The sequence below is a fragment of the Myxine glutinosa genome, chromosome 14 (assembly GCF_964187855.1).
Source record: "Myxine glutinosa chromosome 14, kmMyxGlut1.1, whole genome shotgun sequence".
Lineage (NCBI taxonomy): Eukaryota > Metazoa > Chordata > Myxini > Myxiniformes > Myxinidae > Myxine > Myxine glutinosa.
In genome coordinates this window covers 20,551,811-20,571,961 of record NC_136274.1, presented here as the reverse complement: position 1 = coordinate 20,571,961, position 20,151 = coordinate 20,551,811, and the positions used below count along the sequence as shown (strand labels likewise).

General features: G+C 46.4%; 1 protein-coding gene across 1 annotated transcript in view; it reads left to right on the top strand.

The window, feature by feature from the left end:
- LOC137439455 (uncharacterized) overlaps positions 1-12,449 on the top strand; it is a 42,866-nt gene extending 30,417 nt beyond the window's left edge. Inside the window, exon 4 of the mRNA XM_078768459.1 lies at positions 10,355-12,449. Within this exon, the coding sequence (XP_078624585.1) occupies positions 10,355-10,728 (374 nt within the window). The 3' untranslated portion in view covers positions 10,729-12,449. The remainder of the gene's footprint in view (positions 1-10,354) is intronic.
- Positions 12,450-20,151: the final 7,702 nt, after the last annotated feature.

Genomic DNA, 20,151 nt, shown 5'->3' with positions numbered 1-20,151 from the left:
TCATCATTTGTCTTCCTCTCTCTCAATGATACTCCACACATCCACCGAACCATTCGCATATCCACCCTTTCCAGCCTTCTTTGCTGCTCTACGTTCATTACCCATGTCTCGCTCACATAAATCATAACACTTCTCACACATACAGCATACACCTTTCCCTTCAGCTTCAACGACACTCCCCTCCTCATCAGTGCGCCACTCAGTTCCCGAAACTTCTTCCATGCACATCTCACTCTTGCAACCGTTGCCGAGTCTGATCCACCTTCTCCATTCAGCAGGTAGCAAAATGTTTTCACACCTTCCAACTTCACGCCATCTCCAAGATCCAACTCAATATTTCCTCCATCTGCAGCTCCCTCTGTGCACACCTTACATTTGAATGGAGCTGCCACACTGGTTAATGACCCTCTCAGTCCACTACATTTTTGATGAACCCACTCAGCGCACATTGTACATTGAATGGAGTTCACTCCGACAGCCTTCCTGCACACAGCACACGGCCACTTCCCAGTTCTTTCCACCTCACCACATGCTTTACCACTTGCCATTACCTTCGTCTTTCCAATAATCACCTTCAGACCTTTTGTCTCCATACATTCCTTCCACTTGTTCATCTTTTCCTTCAGTCCATCCATACTTTCCGCAATCAACACCAGATCATCTGCATACAACAACTCCCATGGTAAACCCTCCTTTACGTTCTGAGCCAGCACCTCCATCACAGCTACAAATAGTAGTGGACTTAGTACCGACCCCTGATGCCCTCCCACCTTCACCTCAAACTCACCACTGTTCCCGTCCTTCATCCTTACAGCTGTGCGTGCTCTTTTGTACATTGCCATCACTACTCTGATCAACCATTCCTCCACTCCTAACTTCCTCAATGCCCATGTCACGACTTCACGTGGAACCCTATCGAATGCTTTCTCCAGATCAACAAACCCAAGAAACAACTTCTTCCTCTTCTCCATGTACTTCTCCTGCAACTGCCTTACAATAAAAAGCGCGTCTGTCATTCCTCTTCCTGGCATAAATACAAACTGCATTTCGTCGATCTTCACTTTCTTCCTTATCCTCCTCTCCAACACCCTTTCCAATACCTTCATTCCATGCTCCTATGTACATCCTTTGTACATCCTCAGACCCCAATTTTTCCATTGCCTTGAACAAACATTGGTACATCACGGATGATGAAGGTTGTGGTGAAGTTTCATCAAAATTGTGTATGTGGGTTCTGAGAAAAAAGCAAATACCTATTTTGGGGGGAAAGCTTCCCAATAGACCACCTTAGACCCCAATTTTTTTAAATGCCAGGAACAAACTTTGGTACAACACAGGTGATTAAGGTTATGGTCAAGTTTCATCAGAATTGCATGTGTAGTTTCTGAGAAGAACGCAAGTACCTATTTTAGGGGGTAACCCCCCGTAGATCCCCAAAGGGGAAGATTTTTTATTGCCGTGAACAAACGTTGGTACATCACGGGTGATGAAGGTTGTGGTTAAGTTTCATTGGTATTGCGGGTGTAGTATTGGAGAAAAAAGCAAACCGATTTTTCTAGGGACACCCCCCCCCCCCCCCATAGATCCCCAAAGGGGCAGATTTTTTTTAATGCCGTGATCAAACTTTGGTACATCACGGGTGATGGAGGTTGTGGTGAAGTTTCATCAAAATAGTGTGTGTAGTTTCAGAGAGGGAAGAAACTATCTATTTTGGGGGGTAAAACCAGGACTCACTTTGACCCTCCCCCCATAGACCCCCAAAGGGGAAGATTTTTTAATGCCTTGAACAAACTTTGGTACATCACGGGTGATGGAGGTTGTGGTGAAGTTTCATCAAAATAGTGTGTCGTTTCAGAGGAAAAAGCAAATTCTATTTTGGGTGGTCAAACCTTGAGCCACTTTGACCCCTGGGAGACATCCTTTGACTCCGATTTTTTTCATGCCGTGAAAAAACTTTAGTCACAACACAACAAGAAAGAGCAATCAGAGATTGCAGACCCTCGCCAGGATGTGTTTTCAGTGGTTTTTAAGGCTTTTATGTTAAAATAAAAATGGCGGCCAAACCTTGTGACCGATGACGTCATCATTTTTTTTTCTCCACCAATTTATGCCTAGATTATGCTCAAGAAATTTCATCGTGATCGGATGAAGTTTTGTAATTGTCAAATTATGATGTCATAATGGAGGCACCTATGACATGTTATTTAGCTCAGGGATTATGTTAATTAATTCCTTGTATGTTGTTTTCTCTGTAATTTATCCCTATGTCCCTTATGGCACCATATTAGACACTCGTTAAAATCGCCCATTAATTTCACGAATTAATAATAAAACCACCGGAAGCCAGGCATGAACAATACCACTGGCACCACAGCCGCTACACCACCGCAAGGACAGGCAGGCCCAAGGCCACGCCCTAGAGAGCCGTGATTGGTCGGGGCATTGAGTGACAGAGAGGATTGAAAAGATGGGACTGACTGATTGGTGAGGAGGACGTATGACATCAGAGCAGCGTGGACAAAATACGAGCATGGCAGACATTTTCTCTATTGGGTCCAGACTTTGGTGGAGACGGTTGAATTTCCTCCATTCTCCGATGATTCTCCCCCTGTATTCACGTTCTGGACCTCGGTGCGGGCGACAGTGTGCCGAGACCTTGCTGGGGATTGTGAGGAGGCCGAGTTGCGAACTGGGAGCAAGGAGCTGCGCGACAACTCCTGGGGATTGTGAGGAGGCCGAGTTGCGAACCAGGAGCTGGGAACGAGGAGCTGCACGACAACTCCTGTTCGCTTCACACTCGACGAGGCCAGGAGTGAGAGGACGCTCGGTGAGGCCTAGCAACGAGCGGACTGTGGCCTTCTTCCTGCCAAGAACAGAGCCGGGTCCGGACTGTGTACTCGGGGCCGACGATTCTTGACGAGACCCCCCACCAGTGATCAGAGCTGAGTGCACAAAATAACCACACACAGTTATTTTATATATCGTTATCTTTCCCTGTGTCCGTGTTTAGGTCTGTTGCGGGAGCGTTCCATAAAGAAAATTTAGTTTTGCCTTGTTTTATTTTGTACCAGCAGTTCTTTGAATAAACCCGTTTTTTTGTACATTTTAAATCTGTTTTCGTTTAAGTTATTTTTTGCAGGTTTGAGGACTGCCGGTGAGATCCGTGCAGGTAAGTGATCTTCAGCATCCTCCTCCTCCTACTCCCCTTTCCCCCTTCCTTCCCCTCTCTCCCCTCCCCCCGCATGTAGTACCTCTGCCACATATTTTGAACCGAGTGCCTGAGAGTAAAGCTCGTTTGGTTTTCCGTGATACCCTAAGGTGATCACCAAGGGTAGTCACACGACAGTATTATATCATTCTAATGGAATAACGTCAATTACTCTGTCTCACCTCAGTTTCCTCCACCCCCCCCCCCCCCAATCCCTTTCCCACTCATGTTTTTTTAATTTAGGAATGAGGGGGGGGGGGTATATTAAACTCTTCACACTCATTCCACCAAAGATACAACGATGCCTTTGGAGTAAAGTGAATGGTCTTTCATTTCCGTGTGGTTACTCTGACGTTTTGTTCTATAAATATGTGTCTATGTGCTCTGTTGTTGTGGGAGAGGTACGACACATGCTTGATGGACATAATACGGGACTTTCAAAATGACATAAAATGCTAAAGAGGCCTTTCACGCACTAGCTGTCTGTGCGTTTTCGGTGACTTGCTTGCACTAACTGGGGCACTTTTAACCTGCCGTTGCTAACATGACATCTATTCCCTCAAATAGTTTTTATGCTTCGGCCGACAAAGTCGCCGAAGGCATTATGTTTTTGGGTTGTCCGTCTGTCCGTCCGTCCGTCCGTACGGGCTAAACCTCGTTTTTCTGGGTAGGAGTGACACCCATGCAGAATTTTTTTATGATAATTGTGACGTCATAGGTCACGTGGTATGGCAGCCATCTTGAATTAAAGGCAAATAATTAAAAAAGTATTTCTCAGAAACCGCTGAATGGAAAAATTTGAAACTTGGTACATTGTCAAGTACTCCCAATGGCAAACAAAATCATGATAATGATGACATCATAGGTGAAGTGGTATACCAGGCAAAAATGTTTCAATCGAATTCCTTATCCTAAAAATCTGAAATTGCATGTACATGATCTATGATGCATTTGTATTGAAATATTACATTTATGACATCATATCTCACATGGTTTGGCAGTTATATTGGATTGAAGGAAAATATTAAATAATTATATCTCTGAAACCGCTCCCCCTATAATGGCAAAATTTTGCAAATATCATCTAACAGTACTGTTGCTTATAGATTGAAAATGATGATGTCATAAGTCACGTGGTTTGGCAGCCATCTTGGATAGAAAAACGAACCTTATCCAATCAACACGAAACTTCACAAATGTGATCCCCGACCCATACATATGCAGAGTGATGGCATCTTCCCGTTGTGGGACTATGCGGAGGCATATTGGCGACACAGTCGCATTGTTCTAGTTTAAATATAATTTACAACATTTAAACGAAAGTGGAAATTTCAAAATGGTTAACCATAATTATTGTGTTTCTGGATCCAAATTGGACTCACCGATATCCTGCAGTTATATCAAATTAGGCCATTCTCTGTATGATGGATGCATGTATGTATGTACATCTGAAAATCATTAAAAAAACAATGGCTGGTCCGATCTCCACCAAATTTTGCAAACGTGTTGGTAATACCCAGGGTTAGGTCATGGGGAAAAAGAAAAAGAATCCCCCCACCCATCTTGAGCCGACTTGCAATTTTCTCCTGGACACGTGCCATAGTGCAAGTGGTTTACTGATCCCTGCTGCAGCAGGGGGAATTATTAGTCACAGCACAATATATATTTGCCCCACCTCCCCCAATATTCACTCAAGCTGGTCTTGAAAGGAGCGGGTGTTTCTCGTGTGAATGAAAGTAAATCAATATGTCACTTCAAAGTAGAGGCTGCAGTGAAAATGTATCAAAGTTGAACCCAGGAGTGATGCCCACTTAAACCGCAGAAGGGCGTCTATAAGACCTCGGACGTCCGCGACGCTGAGCCACTCCTGTGACATTTTCCTATGACATGTAGTCTTGAATGGTACGTACCTGCACATATATTCTAGGCTTGCTTGCATTGACTAATATAATCGATCCTTCCTATATGATGCCAAGATCCCGATATCTATTGCATGATTGTATTTTACAGGATGATGCTAAAGATCTGATTGAGATTAAACCTACCTATGGGACAAAGTTGTGGACTTGGTTGATTTCCACAACATTTAATCTCAATCAAGATCTACGGAAATGGCGGGACACAAGATGATCCATGTACCGACATTCAGCGCCGACCCACAAGCTGTGGATTCGGGCTCGGAGTTAACTCACTGGCTCAAGTCACTGGAGAACCAGTTTGGAGCCCAGGATACCGTTTCCACTGCTGAAACGAAACTGGCCGTGCTGCAGACTAAAGTGGACCACCACGTCTACAGGAGCATTGAACGATGTACGACGTATGATGCCGCAGTGGCAGAGCTAAAGCGAATTTACATTAAGAAATGGAGCGTGGTGTACACCAGGTATCTCCTCTCATCGCGGCGACAACAGCCCACCGAGTCGATCGATCGCTTCGCCCAGGAGCTACGACAACTACTTGCGGACAGTACTCAAGAGGTACGCACTCACGAGCAAGTCCAGGATGATCTTGTCCGAGATGCTTTTGTCTCTGGGATCGGCTCTTCGACTCTTAGGCTAAGACTTTTGGAGACAGCTGACCTGACGTTCACGGAGGCTCTACGGGTGGCACACGTCTACACTGAGGCCCGGGAACAATCTACCGCCTATGACCACACACGGGTCGTTGCGGGGACTTCTCAACTCGCGCGACCGGAGAGGGCTACCGCCGAGGATACGGGAGTGGACTCGACCACGCTAGCGGAGCCCCTGGCCGCTCCCGAGGTGGACTCGGATTCCGGCTTGGCGGCAGAAACAGCGGCCAGGCCAAGGCCTGTACGAAATGCTACGTGTTACTTCTGTGGCAATCGACAGCATCCCAGGTCGGCGTGTCCGGCTCGGGAAGCAATATGCCATTTGTGTTCGACTAAAGGACATTTTGCAAAAGTCTGCCGAAAGACCGCGCGGGGCGCACGCACTCGCGCGACCTTGAATGGGCTTATCGCCGAGCCAACGGACCGAGCACAGAGCGGGGTGCCTCACCCGGCTTTGATGAGCGGTCCTCCTCCTCGTGGGCCCCTGGCTGCATGCTCGTCCTTGGTGAGATACATCGGGCCGCCAAATCAAATGGCGCGAACACGACCGACCACGGAGCGACCGTCCTTGACTGGCATCCGAACGCCCTCCGAAGGCTACTCATACAATCGACAAGCTCCTGCTTTGACGCGGCAAACAATGCACGTGACACGAGCGCCATCCGACGGCAGCTCGTACGAACTACATGCTCTTGCCTCAGCACGTGAAACTACAGTTGGCTGCGATCCTTCTCGCATGACACGAGCGCCATCTGACGGCAGCTCGTACGAACTACACGCTCTTGCTTCAGCACGTGAAACTACAGTTGGCTGCGATCCTTCTCGCGTGACACGAGCACCTTCTGACGGCCGCTCGTACGGACTACAAGCTCCTGAAGCTCCTGCTTTGGCACGACCAACTATGCGTTTGACACGAGTGCCCTCCGGAGGCTGCTCAAACGACCGGAAAACTGCAGCCGGCGTGGGATCCACACGCGAGGCGCAATCTTCTCGCTCAGATGGCTCAATACCTGCCGGATCTTGCGGCCTTGCTCAGGCCATTATTCCACTCATGGTCAAAGGCATTTTTGCACGGGCTTTAGTCGACACGGGGTCGACGGATGGTTTTATAGATCATCAACTGGTGCGTAAACATGGGTGGCCGGTCCTCGGGACAACACGACGGATCTTTATGGCCTCCCAGGGGCTTAGGCTCAGCACAAAAGGGGAATGTCGATTGAAGCTTGTGATAAAGGGACGCATGTTTCCAGATGTACATCTCCTGGTCTTACCTGCTTTATGTGCTGACATTCTGTTAGGACACGATTTTCTTAAGTGACATGGAAGTTTGGAAATGGAATTCGGTGGGACTGACACGCTTGCTGTGTGTGCACTCGTGAAAATGGAAATTGAGCCTCTTTCGCTGTTCCCCAACCTGACCACTGACTGCACTCCTGTAGCAGTGAAATCACGGCGCTACTCACGAGCAGACGCGCAATTCATTGCGGAAGAAACGGCCCAGCTCTTAAAGGAAGGTATCATAGAACCCAACCGGTCGCCGTGGCGGGCCCAGGTCTTCGTGGTGCGAAGTGAAGCCCATCGCCGACGCATGGTAATCGACTATTCACAGACGGTTAATCGCTTTACACAGCTGGACGCCTACCCCTTACCGGGGATGGACGTGCTGGTACGACAGGTGGCCCAGTACTCAGTCTACAGCACTCTCGATCTGCGTAGTGCGTATCATCAGATCCCCATCTCTAGGGCTGATCGCATCTATACCGCCTTTGAATCGGGTCAAAGGTTATACCAGTTCACCCGACTACCTTTTGGGGTGACGAACGGGGTCTCCTGTTTTCAGAGGGCTATGGACGACCTCGTTACTAAGGAGAACTTGACAGATGTCTTTGTATATCTGGACAATCTTACGGTTTGTGGGTATGACCAGGGGCATCATGATGCTAATCTGAAGCGCTTCCTCGAGGTCGCGCAGAGGTATCGCCTAACCATGAATGAGGCTAAGTGTCGTTACTCTCTTCGCACGATAGATCTTCTGGGGTACACCGTGACCCATGGCTCTGTCGCTCCAGATAAGGAGCGTCTGCGACCTTTGCTTGATATGGCTCCGCCTAGCGATCGAGCTTCGATGAAGCGAGCTCTCGGGCTTTTCGCCCACTATTCGAAGTGGGTGCAAAATTTCTCCGCGAAGCTCCGCCCCCTTGTGGCCTGCGACACGTTCCCCATGAGCCCAGCCGCCTTGGCAGCCTTTGGGGGCCTTAAGGCCGACATTGCTGGCGCCGCTGTGGCGACGATCGACCAGAGCGAATCTTTCGTCTTAGAAAGTGATGCCTCGGATCATGCGATAGTGGCGACACTCTCCCAGGGGGGGCGCCCTGTTGCTTTCTTTTTGCGGACTCTCACCTAAGCTGAGCGGAGGCATTCGTCTGTCGAAAAGGAAGCGTACGCGATCGTCAAGTCTATTCGGCGATGGTGACCGTACTTACTCGGGCGATGCTTCCAAATCATCACGGACCAACAAAGCGTAGCGTTCATGTACGACACCTTACATGCTCAACGCATTAAGAATGAGAAAATCACTCGCTGGCATATCGAACTCGCCAACTTCTGCTACACCATCAAATATCGCCCGGGGAAGGATAACCTGGTCGCCGACGCCTTATCGAGGCCGGCTACGTGCGCGGGTATCATAACTCTGGAGGGTCTGCGCACTTTGCACGGCACTATGTGTCATCCTGGGGTGACTCGTTTCGCTCATTTTGTGCGTAGTGGTAATCTGCCGTACTCGATTGAGGACATCCGCCGGATCTGCCGCGACTGCGCTATATGTGCGGAACTCAAACCGCGTTTTTACAACCCTCCCATGGGGACGCTGGTTAGGGCTACTAAACCGTGGGAGAGATTGGCAATGGATTTCAAAGGGCCGCTGCCGGTGTCGAGTAACTCTGGTTATCTGCTCACTATCGTTGATGAGTACTCGCGATTCCCTTTTGCTTACACGTGCGTGGATATGACGGCTGCCACGGTCATACGGTGCCTGCAGAATTTGTTTTCTATGTTTGGGTATCCGGCCTACGTGCATATCGATCGTGGTGCGGTGTTCCTGTCTCAGGAAGTGAGAGGTTACTAGCTCCAAAATAATGTCGCTTCGAGTTACACCACACCGTACAGACCCCAGGCGAATGGGCAGGTCGAACGCTTCAATGGGATTATATGGAGGGCCGTCATGCTAAGTCTCCGGACCCTCGGCCGTGGCCTCGATAAATGGGCTTGGTCGCTACCTGCGGCGCTAAACTCGATCAGGGCTCTACTATGTACGGCCACCAACCAGACTCCTCACGAGAGACTGCTCCACCACCCTAGAAGCTCGGGTAGTATCCCATCTTTACCCAGTTGGCTCGCTGAGCCGGGGCCGGCCTATCTCAAACATGCGGTTCGCACAAGCAAGTACGACCCCTTAGTGGATAAGGTGCAGGTACTCCAGGCTAATCCCGAGCATGCTCGTGTGATGACGGCAGATGGACGCGAGTCCACTGTCTCCGTACGCCATCTCGCCCCATGTGGGGTCATCGACCCTTATAGGGATATCGACAAACCGATCTATGAGTCTATGGACTCTCCCGAAGCTTCCTCTATGGAACACCTGCCGTCCCTTCCTTCGTCAAATACACCCCTGCCTGAAGGCCCTGAGGTGCCCCCTCCGACACCTGCCTCCAGCGGCTACTCCGGAGCAGCGGACTCCGGGCTTGGGGAGGCCATACCCGGTAGTTTCCGGACACGTGCTGGCAGGGTAATTCGCCACCCTGACCGCGACGGATGGACCGACTGACATGGAATGACATCCCCAATCAATTAATGCTGACGCACGCTTGATTCCTGCCTAGCGGCAGTGTAGTTCTAACGGCGGGGAGAATGTGGTGAAAATGTATCAAAGTTGAACCCAGGAGTGATGCCCACTTAAACCGCAGAGGGGCGTCTATAAGACCTCGGACGTCTGCGACGCTGAGCCACTCCTGTGACATTTTACTATGACATGTAGTCTTGAATGGTACGTACCCGCACATATATTCTAGGCTTGCTTGCATTGACTAATATAATCGATCCTTCCTATATGATGCCAAGATCCCGATATCTATTGCATGATTGTATTTTACAGGATGATGCTAAAGATCTGATTGAGATTAAACCTACCTCTGGGACAAAGTTGTGGACTTGGTTGATTTTCACAACAGAGGCCTTAAACAATATTTTTGCCGAGGCTACTCAAGTTTGAGACGTCTCAAAAATATGTATTTCTTGTATAAATTCATTTACATTTTAAGATCTTGCTTCCTCTGTTCTCTCAGCTGTCCGAATCTCCTCATCGCCTGCAAGATGCACCGGCTGTTCCAGGAACCACTCCCAATTAAACTCCCAAAATGCATGCCTCCTGCCCACTTCCACTCTCGTTTTAATATAACCACAATCTATCTTCTCATATGCATGTTCATTGAAGCTTGGCTTTCCACCACATTTTATTTGTGCGAGTATGAGAAACTCAGTCGAAAACCCGATATGAAATCCTTTTGTCCCTGCAGGTGTGGAGGAACAACCAGAAGTGACAGCGGTACCTGAGGACCAAAGGGATAACCAAATTCACAAGGAAATAGTGAAGAATGGAATATCAACCATTGGCAATGGTGATGACCCACTTGCTGTGAAGATCCAAGCACATGGGATATTGGAAATGGTACAAATTAAGAGAAATGTGGACAACGAACATCTGGTAGAGGGACCTCCAATGCTTTCCTTGAAAAGACTGCTGTTTTACCGTGGTCTGTTTTTCATGGCAGCTTTGGGGATCTTTGCTCTTGGCATGGTCATTAGGTTTGTCGTGCCCAGGTTCTTGCCAATTCCAGAGCCCAGCGAGCAGCCAGGAAACATCACAATGACTCCGTCCACACGGCCATGAAACGAGCTTCCTTTATCACGACAGTCTCTTGCAGCTCTTCCTTCACAGGATGTGGGTGTACAAGTTGAGCCAATGCAATGCCTTATGGATTCAGATAACCTTTGGCATACCAACTTCAATAACAGACATTTTAGTTGGGTGGATATGTGACAAAATATCAGAAAGATGTTCACCTCTGGCAGGAAGCATAAAAATTGGTATATAAGGGTTTTAAGGTATGCTGAATTGAAATAGATGTGGAGACATTTGATAGGATCAACGTAATGTTCTCAAAAATGAGGTTTTGGGGGACGGGGTTTTTGCATTTTTTGCCAATTTCGCGCTATTCACGGTAGGAGGGTGCAGTTGGTTCATGGCCTGCCATCTCATTGTGGCTTCAATGATCATTTAGCAGCATACATTACTGGAATGGGTATATAAATACCTCTAATATGGTGTCTTACTTATCACATTGTGTTGGTTATCTCACTCTACATGGACTCTCAACCATAACTGCTGGCATCAACTGCACTGCGAAATGAGAAAACATTCGATTTCTTTAAATGTGCCACAATTTAATAAATTTCAAAATACACCTGCAGTCCTGCATGTATATTTCTTCCAATCCATTCTAAATGGAATAACAGTCCCAAACAAGTAATATAGAAAGTGTTTCTCTGGGAACATGTAGTGTTATGTGTTATGCTACTGGTAGTCGAAAATGGGAAAAAGACAAATACTTTTTTTCTCTTTTTGGAAGTTAGATGTGTGGGCAGTAATATACGTATGTATTCTGTTCAGAAAGTTGACAACAGACAGATATGGAAAGACTTCTTTAATTCACAAAAAAGATGTAATATGCAACATAGTATAAGCATGAAATTTGGTAACAAACATAGAGCCCTTGATCACCTACATTTACCCACAATGTCAGTTTCTTGTTAATTTTCTAAAGGCTTGAATATACCCGATGGCTGCTCAAACATAGGCAACAATGTATGACAGGAGAATTTTAAGATACCAATTACTCTGTTACGCAAGTTATCGATATTTAGAAATACACCAGAAATAAAGCCAACCAGCTGAATTTCATAGAACCAGACAAAATAAAGTCTGTGGTTAAACAGTCCACAAGTGCACCTCTATAGGTTATATGTCAAGGACAATGTTGATTAATAAATAAAAAATTACATTATTTGTACATAACAAATGTACATGTTGTGTTATGTTATGATTGTGTGTTCTATAATAGAAGGAGATATCTATTATTGTATATATAACACAATGGACACGTAAATAAGATGTAAACCTCCAACAAGAACATTCTCAACCAATTCTCTGACATCATCAAAAATTAGTACCACGTTGAATGGCTGTCAAATGTCAAAAGTCAAATGTCTCCACATCTATTTCAATTCAGCATACCTTGAAACCCTTATATACCAATTTTTATGCTTCCTGCCAGAGGTGAACATCTTTTTCGCATATCTGCCCAACTATTTTCTGCCGTCAGCAGTTGCATGCAGTGTACTCAGGATTATATTCAGCACAGGTTTGTGATTTTAAAAATGTTAATATCTTAAAATTACCTGCTTCACATCCACACGTGTGTATGAATCTACCAAATTATGATGTGCTTTCATGGTGCAATATGAAAAGTTTTTCTTAAAAAAGCAAATTGAATTATTATCGACAATTGCACTCATTTTAATCACAAGGTATTAAAAAATCATGACAACATTGCCCATGAGATGATTTTGTATTTAAAATATTCAATGATATTTGAATATAAATGCCCTCACAATAACGCCTCCCAAGCCCCTTTCGCAATGACAACCCCACCTCCTCCATCCTCTTCCCTTACCCCACCAACGACAGCAGAAACTGTGTTCTTTTATTTTATTCTTGTTTCTTCTGGAGGTACGCACACACCTCCAAGCTGACTATCCTGGGGTGAATCCCAATCCCAGCTAATAACTGTCGTCCTCGAGTTTCACAGGCAGCCTGATTCAGCAATGTGTGTGTGCCGTTAAACAGGAATCCCGTCTGCCAGCATTCTTTGATGGACTTCAAGATCCCATGGTGTCCTTCGCGAAGAGTACTCAAGCTATCGCCGCACCATGAACAAATTACAAATTCCTGCCCTAACCTACAGAGGGCATTCGATCTGCGACACATCCGCGCCCTCAACCAAATGATGCGACCCCACAGCCTTGTAAACGAACGAACGATTCAACTTTATTCTCCGCCTTCTTTGTCCAAAGACTCAAATCACCCAAAAGACGCTAAGGATCCAAAAGACCCTGAAGGACCCAAAATACTAAAATGACCTAAAAAACCCCGAGGAACCAGAAGACCCAAAAACACAAAACACAGTGAAGACCCAAAATACCCGAAGACCCTGAGGACCCAATGACCCAAAATACCCCAAAGACCCTTAAATACCCCAAAGACCCAGAGGTCAAAAAAGACCCGAGGACCCCAAAGATCGAGAGGACACAAAAGCCGCAAATGACCCCGAGGAACCAGAAGACCCAAAAGACCTCGAGGACCCAAAAGACCCAGAGGACCCAAAAGACTCTGAGGACTACAAAGACCCAAAAGAAGAGTACTTATGTCTCTTACATTGCAATTTTAGACGGTGGCTAAAGACGTGGCTGCAAGACGTGGCTGCAAACTGAGCCTCAAGATCGGTATACAGAAGGCGTTAAAAAAAATCACAGTAAATACAAGGCACAGGGACGTAACATTCACTGAACGTGATGTGCAAAGCTCGCAGAGTAAACCAAGTGTTCATTTACATTTGTAGGATGTCCAGAAGATGTAAGCACACCCCTTTCCCCCCACACAAAAAATGTAAGAAATAGCAATAATTTTTTTTATTTTAAACACCTAAAGGTAATTTTAAAAGCCACTCTAAGACCATGATCGTAGGTGTCAGTTATCACGACAGTGAATAGCTCTGGATCAATGAGAGTGACACAGACACACAAGCAGGCAATTATCAAGCTCATTATTAACAAGCCTTTACTCACAAAGCAAAATCAAAAGGGAAAGGGCATGTATTGGCAGCAAAAGCTGTAATTTTCCTTGTCTTGCTGGATAGAAGACTTATGGACTCAAGTTGTTCGGGTTCACATACGTGGAGCAACCTTTATTCATCGGTCCACGTTCCTCGACAAGATGGAGCTCGCTCCTCTCCGACACCCACAGTCGCTCTCTGTCGCCCCCTGGCGCTATCCCTCTTACATCCCTCCTTTCATAACTGGTCAACAGCCAAATTGGTTCTGACTTATTTTCAACTATTTCTAACTAATTTGGTGCCCACGAATCCGAATCTGACCTTAAAATTTTGCTATCACCTAACCTTGACGTAGTAGATCATAAGTGTGGAAAAAATCTTTCGAGCATGCGAATTTCTTGATTAAGTCTCAATAAGTCTATTTATTGTCACAAAAAATAATATGAACTTAAACTTTTTATTTACATCACATTAAAAGTGCTTCTGAACTTTACTTTTTCGTTTGTAGGAGCAATCACTTTCACGCTGTAAAGTCCAACAGGAGATGCCCATCATGTTTGGATTGAATCGGCCTTGATATCGAGTCTCCATGATGGCAATATCCTGGTGAAACCTTTCTCCATGTTCATCACTGACATTGCCAAGATTTTGTGCAAAGAAGTCCAGATGAGAATGGAAGAAATGTATCTTGAGTGACATTCGAGCACCGAGCGCCTGGTAACTCTTCAACATCTTGTCCACAAGCTCTTTATAATTTGGTGCTCGAAAATTTCCAAGATAATTGTTAGCAAGAGCCACAAAGCTATCCCAAGCAACGCTTTCCAGCTCAGATAGTCTCGTTACAAAGTCCTGATTAGTGAGTACAAGACGAATTTCGGCTGTAGCTGATATTCCTATGGTATACTGGTTCTCAAAAACTGGATGTGCTCGTGAAAAGTGGATATCATAATCGAAATCTACAGGTTCATGTTGGTTATAATCACCTCAAAATATACTAGAACCATAAAACTTTTAAAATTTTGTTGACCAGTGTAATTTGTTCCAATATGTTCACTGTACTGAGAGCCATATGCATTTACCAAACTAGAACGGGCACTCGGTAGAGCGCATACCTTCGCCGCAGCTACTGTTCTGTACTTGGCATGGGAGTGTAGGGAACAGAACAGTGAACAGTTTGGTGCTGATTTCATGCAAATCGGATAAGAATTGACCGAGTTATGACAAACAAGATCGGGCATTGAATTCTGAACATTTTGGCATTAGTTGCATGCCAATTGGATAAAAATTGACCGCGCTATGGTAAAAATACGATTTTGACCTTTTCGTGACATTGACCTTGACCTTTGACCCGATTGCTCCCAAAATCTAATCAAATGTGTCCCGTATAATAACCAATCATCCCACCAAATTTCATGCAATTCGGTTGAATACTTTTTGAGTTATGCGAATAACATACACACACACACACACACAGACATACAAATAAATACACAGCGATCAAAACATAACCTTCCGCTTTTGCGAAGGTAATAATAAGTTCGTATTCACTACTCCACCCCGACAACAACATACTTCTGCCCCAATTGTTCCCTTTGGATTATTCAGTGAAAAAAAAAAATGATACACTACACATTACTACAGTATGGATTAAGCCTCCAGTAAGCTTCCAGTATGGATTACTACACTTTCCCACAAACCCACGACACAGTATTCTTTACTCTTGCACGTAATCCATGAGGTACTTGGGTTGACGAACTTCTCTCCCCGATCTCGATGTTACCGGCTGTTGTCCTCTGGAGGCCTCCTGTCGATCTGCCATGTTGTTCATTCTGCTGGGCCTGTGGCAATACCTCTGGTATCCCAACATCTGCTTCCGTCTAATGAGCCGTTTCATCCGTCTTTCTCAGATGTCTTCTGGTTCTCCTGTACTTCTTTGTTTCTCCTGCACCCTCCTCGGGCATCACTTCATATGATCGTGGTTGTGAGGATTTCCCAGTTACTACTGTTTTCTGCCATGTCTGATGTCGATCCAATGTTGGCCTCACCCTCACTGTGTCTCCAACTCTCAGTGGCGGGAGGTCTTTGGCACCTCTGTTATAGTAGTATGCCTGCCTGCTTTTAGTTGATCTAAGTTGACCTCCCACGTCTTTCTGCACCCCTTGTTTTCAGAGCTTTTCGAAATTGGAAGTAAGGTCCTGGTTCGTCTGTTCATCAGTCTTTGTACAGGACTGCTCCACATTTATTTTGTCGGTGTGTTGCAGAAGGCAGGCATGCTCAAGTAGGGATCAGAATTTGCTGCCGTTGCCTTCCTCAGAAGTGACTTTGCAATCTTCACTGCATTCTCAGCCTTTCCATTGCTCTGAGCGAAATTAGGTGACTGTAATGTATCTCGACAGACGACGATAGGTTGTTGCACATTTATTGACTCTGCAGATACAGGCCCGATTCACCCCAGCGCCATCCGAGCTGGGCCGTAACTTCCGGAAACGGAAATAAACCCGCGGTCATGGTGTCAGGATAAAACGGGGAATATTTGCACCATCATACATGACATCCTCCCCTTTAAGTCCAAAATTACCAAGAGCAATACGTGCTAGATTTCCAAAATTGACATTCCAAAAGCAACATTTCCAAAAACACGTGAAAATATGTGTGCAAACAAAAGCAAGTGGACATGGGGATAAATCTGTCCCTGTGTGTGTCAACGTGAAAAAACATCTTCAAAGATTCAACCGGTCGGGTGCTTTTCTCTCACACATTGAGCGTCGCGGTGTACCAGTGGATACAGAGTCCGAGGTGATTCCTTTGGGCTCCACAAAGGGTGTAGCGTTCGCAGAGGTTTTCGGGGGCATCCAAGCCGGCTGGAGTGGCCATGACGATCTCCGGTAGTGGTGGGTCAAACTGTTGTTCTGACTGTGACGATACTGCAGGCTCTATCGACTGACAGTGACGGTAGGTTATGTGGTCCTCATGTCGACGAATTTCATGGCCGTCCTGCAGGCGAATCACGCAGGACAGTGGACCTGGCTTCTCGATGATGTCCCCCGGTAGCCACGTCGCACCTGCACCAAAATTTCGTGCAAACACTGGATCTCCGATGTTGATACAGCGACTGTTGGACGACTTATCGTGCACCAACTTTTGATGAAGCTGGCTCTGATAAACATTTGACGATATGTCTGGTTTGAGATTGTCAAGTGTCGATCCCAGGTGTCGTTTCAGCAATAATTCAGACGGAGCAGCTCCGGTTGTTCATTGTGGTGTGATGTGGTATTTGAACAGGAGACGACACAGCTCTGTTTCCAGGTTTCCTTCCTGAAGTTTCTGCAATCCTGATTTGATGATTCCCACGGATTGTTCGGCCAAGCCATTTGAAGCCTGGTGATGTGGGCTGACAAACTTATGTTTGATGCCGTTCCAACGTGTGAACTCGGCGAACTCGGCACTGGAAAAAACACGTACCGTTATCACTCACGATCATCCTGGGCAGACCATGATTAGTGAAACCGTCTGAGTTTTTCTATGACAATGGCTGACGTAGTACCACATGTCACATAGGCATCAATCCATTTTGTGTGGACGTCGGTGATGATTAGAATCATGCTGCTGTTAATAGGCCCAGCATAATCGAGATGCAGGCGATGCCATGGTTCGCTGGGCCATTCCCAGGGATAGTGGCATTTTCGCAGGTGTATTCCGGGTGCTGTGGCAGGGGTAACAATGTCAAACATGATGTTCGATATCAGCATCAAGATTTGGCCACCACACATAGTTTCTAGCGAGTGACTTCATCTTCACAATCCTGGCGTGACAGTCATGGATTTCATCGATGACCCTGGAACGGCGGAACGCAGATTTTCCGGGATCACGACACGGCATCCCCAGAGTAGGCAACCATTTTCCACGCTGAGTTCGTTTTGACGTGCTTTCAAAGCCGCAAAAGCTGGGTCACCGTCAGGCAGCAAATGCCATCCAAAATGCACAACCTGGACAGTTCTGGACAGAACTGGGTCTCGTCGAGTATGGGTGCGGATCTGTCCGGCGTCGACAGCACAATCTTCAAGATGATCCATCAGTGCGATAATGGATCCTGGTGTAGGTGAATCATCAACGGATTCTGGAAGGGGTAACCGACTCATGGCATCTGCATTTGTGATAGATGAACCAGGCTTCTAACATATGGTGTAGTCATAAGCAGCAAGAAACAGGGACCATCGGATGATCCTGGGTGGTAGTGTGTCAGACTTCTCCTTAGTTGGACCAAACAGACTGATCAGCGGCTTGTGATCAGTGTGAATTGTGAAATGATGTCAAAGAAGGTACTGGCGAAATTTTCTGATGCCCAAAACGATTCCCAATCCTTCCTTGTCAAGTTGGGAATAGTTCTTCTCTGCCGGGGACAACATTCTGAAAGCAAATGCAACAGGTCTTTCCGTACCATCAGGCATCACGTGTGATAATACACTCCCCACTCCATACCGACAGGCATCGCATGTCAGCACAGGATCCTTCTCTGGATCAAAATTAACGAGAACATTGGATTATTTGAGCAGATCCTTGGAGGTCTGGACTGCTGATTGTTCAGTGGACCCCCAGCTCCAGGAGACTCCTTTCCTCAAAAGACGATAAAGGGGGCCCATAACGTCGGTCACATTCGGGATGTAATGACCATAGAACTGAACCAAACTGAGGTATGACTTCAATTCGGTTAGGTCTCGTGGAGCAGGAGCATCCTTGATAGCTCGGACTTTCTCATCTGTCAGGTGTAGACCTTCAGCATCAATCGTATGACCCAGGTACTTGACTGATGGCACCATAAACTTGCACTTGTCTCGACGCAAACGTAGGCCTGAGCCCAAAATCTTCTTCAGAACTCGATCCAGGTTTTGTAGATGTTCAGCATCCGTACGACCAGTAACCAGAATATCATCCTCGTAACAAATGACGTTGCGTTCGGCGGCAAACAAACTGTCCATGACACGTTGATAAATGCCAGGTGCAGATTTTACTCCAAAACTGAGTCGGTGGTACCTGTACAACCCACGATGTGTGTTGATGGTAAGATACTGTTTCGAAATCTCGTCCAAGCAGATCTGTAGATAGGTGGATTTGAGATCGAGTTTAGTAAAAGTCTTGCCTCCCGTGAGACGAGCGTAGAGGTCTTCGATCCTCGGGATTGGATATTTATCCAATGAAGAACACTTGTTCACGGTCATTTTATAAATATAATCTCCACATATGTGGATGGACTGGTCCGATTTTATGACCAGAACGATGGGCACCGCCCATTTGGCGTACTGAATTTGCTCGATGATCCCCAGATTTTCAAGATGATCCGGTTCTTTTTCAATCCACTCCCGCGGGTCGAAAGGGACTGGGTGAACTCTTTAAAATATAGGATTGGCATCCCGGTCAACACTGAGTTTAGCTATATTTCCTTTCAAGGTTTCAAGCTCATCCTTGAAGACATCCAGGTACGAATCCAGCACATTTTTGAGTGTGTATGCTGCGGTAGGAGAAACGTTGGCTGCCCGGAGTTGATGAATGCTTTTCCACTTCAGTTGAATTATGCTCAACCAGTACCTGACTCGTAAGAAAGGGCTCTTTCCTGGAATGACGATCAGGGGTAGGTGAAACTCACGGTTATCGTAGCCCACCGTGACGTCACATGTACTGCAGGGACAATCTTCTCACCTGTATCGGTGGAGAGTCCATCGGTAGTAGGTTTCAGGTGGGGTCAGTCAGCATCACTCTACAGGTTTGTGAAAACAGCATGGCTGATGAGTGAGACAGCCGCACCAGTGTCGATCTCCATTTGCAATGGTCGATTGTTGACGACAACAGTGGCAAGAAAAAGGGTCCTGCTTATGGTGAAAATCAATATGAAACAGGTCACACGATTCTGAGTTGTCGGAAACAGAGCTCACCTGGTCAAGCTCAGGTTCCTCCAAACCGATAAACTGATGAATCTTCTTGTCAGCAGCTTTCTCTTTTCCCGATTTGCGAGTGATGCAAGCTGGAGCAATATGGCCAGTTTTCAAACAGAAATGGCAGGTGGCATCTTTGAACCGACACGTCTCCGGAGGGTGCTTTCCGTTGCACCGAAAACAATTGTTGTGTGTTTGAGACTGCACTGGCTTCTGACGAGGAGCCTTGTTCCAACGTTTTGGCTGAACATGATCCAACCGATTCACAGCAGGGCTGGTACCAGGCGAGCGAGTGGCACCGATGCTTGTCGTGTTGTGTTCAGCACTTTCCATGGAAATGGCAGTGTCTCTGGCATTTTGGAAAGTCAGTCTTCTCTCAGCAAGCAGGCGTCTATTAATGCGGTCATCGGACATGCCAACCACCAGCAAATCATGGAGCATGTTGTCAATCGTGTCCCCAAACTCACACAGATGTGACAGTTTTTTGAGGTGTGC